The following is a 10,899-nucleotide window of genomic DNA, read 5'->3' as shown; positions in this document are numbered from 1 at the left end:
TGTGCAAGAAGTACCTGGTCAATTTTATCCCTCTAAAGAAGTCTTGAACATAGGCAATGATATCCTCTTTGATAATATCCCAACAACTTTGGAAGAATGTTCCATTATATCTATTTGGCCCTGCAGCACTTAAAACACTAAAACTAAAAACAACCTCTTTAATTTCTTTTTCACCAGGCATAATACACAATCTATTATTATCTTCCAAAGTGATCAAGTTAGGAATACATTGAAGAGTATCAGAACTAGGAGAAGGTTGAGGACGATAATTAAAATTGAATGACATTCATAGATTCTATATAATAAAGTCAGAGTTTTATACTGGAAAGCATATTCTACGCTTGAGTACAATAGTATAAACAGACTATGTGTGATCATAGGTTACCGAAGTTGCAACCAATAAGTTCTTGGGTGATCATTTCGAGTCAATTTTGCATCACAAACCTATCACAATAAGTAGGAACGCACAACTGGTAGAAGCATGTTTGTGCAGAAGGCAAGTGCTGACAAGACACTGAGGTTCTAGATATGCAAAGTCTAGAATCTAAACAGCGAAAACCCTTTATAGGTAGATACCTTATTGAAGTCCAGAAGAAAAGAAGCGCCTTTTTCTTCTCAGCAGACATACACTCAACTATCTGCACTCAAAGAAAAAAGAAGATAAAGATGTGTTAGAAAGAGCGGGTTAAAGTGTGAAGTTTAAATACTGTGACGATATATGACTACCTTCCAAAACCAGGATATTTGATGATCATTTTCTTCGTATCCATTGTATTATGTATGTGCTTTCCAATCTTCGACAAAAATAGCAGTTCCACTCCATCAAGCATTTTGTCAAGATCTTCAAGATATAAACTCCGAAACAAGAAAGTCTTGATACTTGAGATAGTGATATCAGAAAAACATTGAGAAAAATGAGCTATCTGCGAAGCAATTGATGGGATAAAATGATGTTGAATAAGGAGACTAACATACTTCTTTCTATTCTTACTGTTCACAACAATATCTTTCCCATTGGGACAAAGTTCGACTATTTTTATGGATCCCAACTCTTTAGCATATAAGCGAAGGTCAAGCTAAGTTTATCTTAATCCACTGTCTCAGGATCCATCTCGAGTATCTGCTTGCAACTACTGTATAAGGTGGGATCTGCATCCTGAATATCCTCCAATGAAATTTTCTCTCCAGCCAATTGCAAGAAAAATACACGATCAAATACAACTCCGATGTGTACTTTATGCATTAATGCCACTACAATCATTCTACCACAGAAGGTGAAATACTCGAGGTGTAACGGATCCACCTTAGATGCTGCAACCAAAAATGTATATTAATGACTAAAGTTAATACCTTTTAGATGTAAATTTGCGCATAAAGATGATAAAAGCTACTTGAATTTGGGAAAAACCTTCTTCGATCATTGGGACAAGCAACAAAGAGAGCTTTGTGAAGATTGAACATCTCTCAACATACCAAGAAGAACCACTCTCTCAACACTCCAGGTCAGTAGCTTCTTCATGTTTGAATTGCAATAACAGATCGCCTAGCAGTAATGCAGGATCCTTAACAACAGTATATTCAAAAGACACCTCCAACAACTCGGACTTATCGATGAGCATCTCATATGACTCCTCCTTGTTTCCAACTCTAGCTTCTTCAAGCATCCTCGTTGTGAAATGTCTCCGTACTTTGAAATTTGTTACCTCCTTGTGCTCAATGATCCACTGATAATCATCAAAACTCTCTGCATATATCCCGATTAGAAAGCACAGTGAAAGTTTTAGTTGACTCAACTTCTGCCAAAAGACCTCCGAGTTGTTAAACAACTTAGAAATATTGTTTAACTCTTTCAATGTTACAAGAGACTGAAATCACCATGATACGATAAGCCTGCCTTCATTAATCAACAAATTATCTTCCAATTTCCTTAAGCATCGCTTTGTTTTACCTAGCAAATCATATAAAATGATATGCAAGTCAGAAAAAATATGATGCAAGATTTCAATGTACTCTCAGCATACACTGCTTCACCACTTTTAGAGTCGAAAGGTTGTTGCAACAATGCCCTCACCAAACACATATACTCAGTAAAATCATTCACAATGCTCATCAGTGCTAACCCCGTAGAATCAACTGATCCCATACTCAATTCTAACTCACGGGGATAAATCAACAACTACATCCTCACGAACTAACATAAAAGCATCATTCAATGCTAACAATTCATCAGCAACATTTTTCTTGCACCTTGCAATCCCAACAGCCTCTAGTATATCCCTTATACTACTCCGACAAAATCTATACAAGGGATCCTCAAGCCCAACAACTCTTCTCAGTAGCTTACAGAACACTAATATCAATTGAGCACATTCACTGTATCTCTCCATATGCAAAACTGTACTAGTCAATGAACTGATGAATCTATGAATCGATTCATCAGCAACATGTTTCTTAGCTTTATCTGGAGACATATAAAGCATTACTAAAGCTTCAAGCACAGATGAAGAGATAAATATGTGAAAATGTTGAGAGGATTCTTCATTAATAGTATGCATTGGAGTCATCACAAGAAACTTCTTCAACATCCTTATGATGTGATGCCCGGGTTTAAGAGTTGAATGATCATTGCTTCTCAAAATATCGAAGACTAGTGAAGCTAATTCATTGGTGAGCTGCCAAGCCTGAGGATTATTTGTGCTCAATAGTTGACCAATTACAAGCTATATAGTTGTATTGCGTAGAATCCTACAATCTTCCAATGTTTGGTTTGACCAATTACAGCTCATCATCAACCCCAACCACGGTTTTCAGAAGTTTACAAAACACTGATACTAAAAGAACACATACTTCTGAAGCATCTCCAGTCAATGTACTAAATGAATTGATAAATTTACGAATAAGTTTTTCAGCAATTGATTTGTAGCCATATCCTGAAACATATAAAGCATTACCAAATCTAGCAGACTAGGAAATGAGCAATTGTATGTGGAAAAATGTTATGGTATGAGAGACATAGATATGAGTTGGTATATGAGGGATTATTTTTTAATAAAAATTGTTTGGGTCCTACCTCATATCTTCTCATTTTGATAATTGATAGGCATTTTAAAAAAATAAAAATTATTTTATCAAGAATATGAGATGCAAAATGAAAGAGAAAATTACATGATGGATAAAATTTTCACTTACGACATAAAAGTTTAGATAGTTGATCAACTAAGCTACTATTAAAATTCTCCATTGGTACATGTATATACGTTTAATTGGTTATTTTTAGTACTAATAGAATCAATTTTTTTAATTAATTTTTATAATATTATAAATCAAAAATAAAATTTTCTTATTTTTGAGTTTGATTAAATTTAAATTTTATGAAATATGATGTAAATGTTACACTATTTCATATAATTAGATCTAATCTAGTTTATGATGAATAATCATATAAGAAATATTAACTATAATGCAAAAAAAATTATATACAAATATTTACTATAATCTACTTTGTTATAATATAAAAATTAATTTATTAACCAAATATTTATACTTTATTAATATAAAAATGGTATAATTAATTCATCAATTCCAAAATCAGATATTACAATCCAGTTGACTACCTTGGGATTCAAATATGCATAGATTCTCTCACAAGGGAAAAAAAATATCAGTACCAAAATTCACTTAAAATAAAAATGCATGAAACTTACATTCGAGAGGAATTTTTTGTTTTTTCAGTCACCGCATAATAAATAGGACCTAAACAGGTAATTTTCTTGTAACTTAGTGTTGTTCGAAAATCGCCACAACTACTCAAATCATATACATTCTCTAATGAGATTATGCACAATTCATGTTGTGTAATATTCTAGAATGTTTTTAGCCAAAAAACTCTACAAAAAGTCAATAAAGGTTGGAAAACAATACAAAGTAAATATTATTTAGGGCAGGAAGTGAAGTCTAGTCTTGATACTATCAGATTCTCATACTCAAACCTAATTACTTTGATTTTATATATAAAACTATTTACTTTGATGTAATTTCTAAATATTACTTGTAAGTTTTCATAACTTTTATCTTTTAACATGTTCTTTTAAGTTTTTCAAGACTTAGAATTTTCAATAATTCAATAAAGGTTATAGTTCATATATATTAGTGACCCTAATAAAGCTCAATTAAAAATCAAATCAATACTAATGCTAACAAAAAAATTAATTCAACACTAAGACTGACAATAATGTTTAATATTTGTTCTGTAGTTTTACATTGGTCTAGACATTTAAAATGCATAACCTAATTTTAATTTTTCTTTAATGTTTAATCATGTAATTAATACTTAACAAACTTATTTTAGCATGATTTAGTACTTTTAAATTATGATCATTTTCATTATGACTTATCAATTTGAACTATTTATTTTATATGATTTCATTGTTGTTCTTTATTGAATATTTTAGTATCATCACTTATCTCATATTTTGTGTTATTTTCTTAAGAAACACCTTAGATAGTTGTATTTTGGTTGGACTAAAGAAATATTTGGAGCACAAGTTAATTATGTGTTTGTATGAATAATTTACCCAAAAAAATCCAAGATTTATTAGTTTGGTTTGATTTTAAAAAGTTTAAAATATATTTGAAAAATCTGAATTAACCCGAAAAACCCGGATTTTATTAGTTTGGTTTGATTTATAAATTTAAAAGTTTGACACAAATAATTTTATTTGATATTTGAAAATTCCAAACCAATCCGGTCATGTACACCCACCCGTATTCTTGATAATTGATCAAAACAAATCTAGATAGACAAACTTAAAACTTCTGTAATGATGCACTAACCTGGACAATACTGCTGTTGCGCTTAAACCTGAACATATCTATTGTTCCATAAATTAGTATTGCACCTGAGTAGGGGTGTGCAAAAATCGAACCGATCGATAAACTGAACCCAAAAAGTGGTTATTGGTTTATTGTTATTGGGTTATTGGGTTAACAATTTCTTAATGGTTTTATAAAAAAAAATTATCGGGTTATCGATTCGGTATTAGTTTTCAATATTGGGTAAATCGATAACCCATTAAGAGTTAAGACTAGTAATTTTATACTTTTACATATACATACATAATAATAAATATTAATCTCAATATCTTAATAGTTATGTCTTTGTCATTTAGCCATCAATTCATACTTCGCTGTGACTTTGAATTCACAACTTTACATTATACAAATCGTCAAAACCTAAAGTAAGAATCATATTCCTCTTTATTTCTCTGTGTTACACATGTATAGTTTTTTTCATGTTTGTTATTATTATTTCTATTTTATGAACTTTTGTAAAGTTACATTATTGTCTTATCGTGTCAAATTTATTAGAGAAGTCGTATATTTATTTTATAAGCATATTCTTATTGGTTAAACCAAAAACCGAACCGTTAAGGACCAAAACTGATAAATCGAAAACCGATAAAAAATTATCTTATTGGTTCGTTATTGGTTTAGCGTATTTAAAAACTGATAAACCGAACCGATAATTCATAAAACCGAACCGAACCGAATCGACCGATGCACACCCCTACACCTGAGTGGCAAACTTTTCTAAAAGTTCTGCCTAGGAGTGGCAAGTGAGCTGATCGAGTCGAATGAGTCTGATAAAAAACGAGTTGAATGAAAATTAACACAAAAGTGTGTTAATTTTCTCAAGAGCTCCAATATTACAACACAGAATACAAAATACCAGCCTCTAATCATGACTAATGACCAACATTACACACAAGATAGAGGAAGCATAGAACAAAGACCAGGACACCAATAAGGAAGAAAATTGAGTTTTTTCCTTTATTTCCACTATGAAATATAGTTCCCTCAAAAAAAAAAAAAGTACAAGGAAGTTAAAGCCATTGCAAACCATTGTCGTTTTTCACACGACAGGAAACTAAAAAATCAGGTCTTAAGCAGTGAATAACAGAAGCAGCGATACATTGAAATTCACAAGTTGGTAAGCCCAACAACCTCTGAAGTTTATACTTTTAACTGGAAATACAAACCTGCAAAAAGGGGAAATGTCACACTTTAGGGAACACAGCTTTATATGTAAAACAAAAACCAGGATATATTGCAAAGTCAAGAACTTGCATAAGAATTGTGTATCAAAACATGGATCATTAAAATCTACAACATAAAAACAGACCTACAAATATGAATTTTTAGTTGCAATTCTTTGCCCCAATTATACATGTTTGAGTGCTCAAAGCAATTTGTTATCACTATTCAACTTGCATAGATTAATTTTGAAATATAGTTTCACTGGACAAACAAATAGACTTGTTCTTTTTTTGTAGAGCCCACATCAACTTGCCAACTGACTTTTACTCATTAACTAGCAGATTGTTGAGAAACCATTCTATCCAAGAACATGTTTGGTTCGAGAAAAGAAAGGAAATAAGGAAGCCAACTTATTGATTTTGTTCCACAAGACTATTTACTCTACCTCACCAGCCCATACGGTATGAAAGTAAAAGATATTTACCGAACGGCATTAACACAAGGAAATTAAAAACTAGAAAAAAATGTGAAGATCGAGATAGAATAAGAAAGATTGGACAACATCTAATAGAAGCAGCAATTCGCTAATTAGTCAAGCCAAGTAACATATACTTAAACCTACTAATTAGTAATCCAATTACAAGAAATTAATCCAAAGAAGAAGAAAACTTAAACTCATACATGAAAACTAGATGAATCCAAAAAAAGGTTCAATTGAAGAGGATAAAGATCATTCCCACAAAGGCATGCTCTCTCAAGAGAGTTCTTCATCAATGATTCATCAAAAACTCCGCAAAACCCTACATCACCTCAATGTATAACTAGCTAAATGATGGGTTCCCCAAGTCCAAGTACTTTAAAATAATAAAAGCCCTAACATGACCAAATGAGTCGTGAGGCTGGCGGGGTATGTGGGACCATGCTTGAATCATCCTACAAACTCTTATGGTGGTCAACTTGTAATCAATGTTGGTCAAACTTGGTCAGTTCTCGATCAACCCTTCATAAAACCTACCAATTTCTTAATGATGTATGCCTGTGGTCATGTTGTTGTCATTTACTTTCTCCTTTAAATCTAATTTCAGTAAGGTTTAAAAATTCATGTGGACGTGAAACATAACATACTATATTATGTCCCGTTATTTTTATTCCGTAACTATACAAATGAAATATCCATGTCTGTTCTAATGTTACTTCCCCTCCTGCAACTCTCCTCTTTCATCCCTGCTACTTTTTTTATTTAATAAAGCTCATCCTCTTTCTCCCTAATAACAGTACATGACAAGACTAGTGAATCTTGCTTTGTCGTTGCAAAAAGAAGCCATCACAATGGCAATTGTAAAACATTATTTGTTAAAATGACTCAGAATGGTGATATCAAGTCTTAACGAACCTATTGATGGTATCAGAAAGATATTGTAATTCTTTTATGGTTCTATTCATATTCCTAAGTTTAGTGACACCTCCAGTCCTCTTCGACAGAATCCCAATTCCTGTGTTATTACATTTACTATATCTGATCTTCAATTTGTAAGAGGAGCAATTTTAGTCCTTCCTCTAGTATAATCAACAAATTTCGATAGGATATTGAAAAGCTCAATCTTTTACTGCCCTTTTTCCCTCTTTCATTGCATATATCCTCAAACACCTACATCTTATTCAAATAAGTCACTTCGCTTCTTTATGAATACCTGCTCAACTCTCTGTGAACTATCCAGGAAGGCAGTTGCTTGTAGGCGTTGAAGGCAAGATCGGAGTGTATAAGAGGGATATGATGGCATAGACCATATCAAAGGAAGAGGATGGAGGTGGAAGCCAAATATGGAACTTCTCAAGTAATTTTGCTGATTGCATTCACTAAATGATGAAATTCACCTTAAATGGAAGGTTCAATGTTTTGAGAACTACATTACAAGGACCAAAACTAACCGCAAAATATGGTGGACTAAAATAAAAATAACTGTTATCAAAATTCAAAACTGCTACCTCCCTTTTACTAGTTGTGCTCCTAACCATCAGTATAGGTCAGTGTGTGGAAATGACGGCAATTTTCTAGAGAATACAGAAAGCTTTAGTGAAAAATGACTCAATTATCAGAAGTGTATTAACTGTTCCAATTGGTCAGGCCAAGCTTGATATTTTCTGGCCAAGGGTGTGAAAGGTGTCAAGAAGGTAAAAAGGGTTTCAACTGACAGTGGAGTTGTACACTAATATAACTTTGCTAGATAAATGAAGAGGAAGATTAAGGAGGGAAAGAGTTCATCAAGAAAGTTTTACCTCTATTTAACAGCATTTTGGCATTTTAACCTACATTGTCAAATAAATTTCCTGTGCTTTTCTGTGGTTGTTGCTTTCCCCTCATTTTTTATTTATTTAAAGGGAATCATTGTGGGTGGGCTATCATAGGGATAGATAAGTAAACAATCAAAGTGACCAAGGTCAAACTTGTATTGCAGCTAGTTTCTTTAGCTTCATTTGCAAAATCCTGATGAAAGTTTGAATAACTTTGAGTTCCAATTGCTGTATATACAAAAAACACAGAAAAAAACAGAATCACCAAAAATACCCCGACTCCTAAACATGTTGTGACTTGGATTTTATGCATGGATTAAACTTGTTATATTGAGTTTAAGTTACAATGAAAGAATTGAAAAAACAAATGTGATGGAACCAAAAGATTAAGGAAAAGAAGAGAAATCTAGTGCATTTGCAGAAGTTTTACTCTGTTAAGTTATCCTTTCACAGTAAACCTATGCAAACGTCAAAAGTTTGAAGGATCTACAGCATACTGGTAGATGCACCAGATTCATGGAATCTGTAAGGGAATTTGGATATCTTTTTTAATACTTTATATCGTGGGAAAGCTATGTCCTGATTCATTCTAAGACATTGTAGTGTGTCACTAGCAAGGAACAATCACTGAGAATGGAAGACTTAAGAAACCCATTGCTTAATGGTCATTTCCTAAGCCCAAAGGTAAGAATTAAAGACATCATGCGCCCTAGGGTAAGAGTTAACTCTTATTCTTACAGTTTTGAGTTAAATTTCATTTACTCACGATTGATAGAATGTTAGGGCTGGCATAAGTGTAAATACAGGACTCTTGAGATATCGATTGAAATGCTAAAGCATGGATTATAACAGGTGACCGATTTGACAGTTTGTTTGATCATAGATCAATAAATATTTTCCCTTGTTGAGTCAATTGGAGTCTAGCCAACTCTGATTGAAGTTTTGATTGTTTTTTTCCTAGATCATTAAAGATGCTTTGGAGTTGATCCCAACAGGGAGTGAAGTTGTGGTTACTATAATCTGTCTCATAACTGGTTTTAAATCAAAATGCATGATATCAGATTGATTTATGCATGTTTTAGAAAGAATTATTGAATTCTATGTTTCCAGAGTAGTGGTATATGTATGCTCCTCACATATAAGCATGCATTGGGACAACTACATGCAAGATGTGGATATGATTGGGTAAATGCCTACTTTATCTTGAGCAGCAATCATGAGTTATGCTAATGGTTTATAGTGTTTATGATAGTGCATATGTACTTTGATGAGCCTCTTTGAAATTGAAGCAAGACTAACTAGCTTTGAGTAAAATATAGTTGATGTATGATTCTTATACTAGAAATACTTCACATGCTATTTATTAAGCTGCATGCCCAAGTCTAGAAGAGTTTTGGGAAGAAGGTTGCAAGATGTTGGATGATATATGCTACCTTAAAAGAGTTGATATCACAAGCAGTAGCAGATACAGCTTGTGCTAGTGTAGCTTTAGATTCATACTGTGCCAGCATCCCTCCTAGCTGATCGGGAGGGCTTCAGGCTCTCGTAATGGACAAACAGGGAAAAAGATACCTCACTGATCGAGTTAGGATCAGACTGTGGTGCCAGCATCTAAAATGCAGGTATAGTGCCAGACTATAGTAAATGTGATCCTCACTGATATATGTTGTGCATCAATGTTCACAAAATATTGAAAAATAGAGTCACTCATGACTCATGAGGTATGCATAGTGAATTAAAACTATTGTGATACATAACCCAAAAGTATCAATAATAGCATGTCACATGTTTTAAATCAGTTAAGATATTTCCAGTTTACAGATTCATACTGGCCATGGATTTGAAGATAGTACAAATCATATTTTTGAATCTTCTAGTCTGATTAGTTATAGATTGGCAATATTATTAAGTGGACTCCCACCTCACATTTCATGATTCTAGATTTTGACCAAACTCTCTGGAGAGTCCCAGATTCCTACATTGAAGTTTCTATTTCTAGGTTAGACTATTATTAATGAAATAGTTTCAAATAGACTCATAGAAGCTGAAATTGATAATAATTCCAATCTACTAAAAGGGAGAAATCAAAAATACCTAAGATAACAGAATCATTCGGACTCAACAGCTTCAACCACCTTAGGCCCTGCAATCAAACGAATACATAAGATTCAGAAACCAAAAACAAAACCTTTAAATCTCAAACAAGTAATAAATGAGCAAAGGGAGAGACCATGCATAAAGGGAGGACGAAGGTCCTTGCCCCACCCAACACCGCGGGTTGCGTCAAGATACTGCTGAACAAGGTGGCGGCACTTCTGAAGATGGTTAATACCTTCGATACGGTAGCACCAACGGAGCTTTTCACGGAGGATCTTGGCTTTTTCAATGTCGATCCACTTCTCCCTCACCAAATGCTCCCTCATCTCGAGGAAAGCTACCGGATCCTTATACGGGTTATTCGGGTCGAAATCATCGGGTGCTCCTTCATCGAACTGTACTCCTTTCTTCCGCCCCATTTTTTCTGTCAGAATCTTCTTCTTCTTCTCTCCAATTGATTTTTGTAGTGATAGG

The 10,899-nt window shown here is 33.3% G+C and overlaps 1 protein-coding gene and 1 pseudogene across 1 annotated transcript; both read right to left on the bottom strand.

Annotated features, from left to right (window-relative positions):
* Positions 1–374: 374 nt before the first annotated feature.
* On the bottom strand, positions 375–9,839 carry LOC125812265 (E3 ubiquitin-protein ligase UPL5-like; annotated as a pseudogene).
* Positions 5,673–10,899, bottom strand: LOC125812170 (NADH dehydrogenase [ubiquinone] 1 beta subcomplex subunit 10-A-like). The gene is made up of 3 exons (XM_049491666.1): positions 10,559–10,899; positions 10,423–10,471; positions 5,673–6,038 (listed from the first exon to the last, which is right to left on the bottom strand). Exons 1-2 carry the CDS (start codon positions 10,842–10,844, stop codon positions 10,437–10,439), a joined length of 321 nt encoding a protein of 106 aa, XP_049347623.1. The 5' UTR covers positions 10,845–10,899; the 3' UTR covers positions 5,673–6,038; positions 10,423–10,436.

This window comes from Solanum verrucosum, unplaced genomic scaffold (assembly GCF_900185275.1).
Source record: "Solanum verrucosum unplaced genomic scaffold, falcon-dt-bn FXZP01000115.1, whole genome shotgun sequence".
NCBI classification, from domain to species: Eukaryota; Viridiplantae; Streptophyta; class Magnoliopsida; order Solanales; family Solanaceae; genus Solanum; species Solanum verrucosum.
Note: the sequence above shows the minus strand (reverse complement) of the source record. Positions and strands in the feature narration are given on the sequence as shown.

Bases quoted from the DNA above. Each gene is read 5' to 3' on its own strand.
- LOC125812170 (XM_049491666.1), bottom strand. From the start codon at position 10,844: ATGGGGCGGAAGAAAGGAGTACAGTTCGATGAAGGAGCACCCGATGAT. The intron at 10,472-10,558 runs GTCTCTCCCTTT...GTTTGATTGCAG, and splicing joins TCGTCCTCCCTTTATGCATG to GGCCTAAGGTGGTTGAAGCT.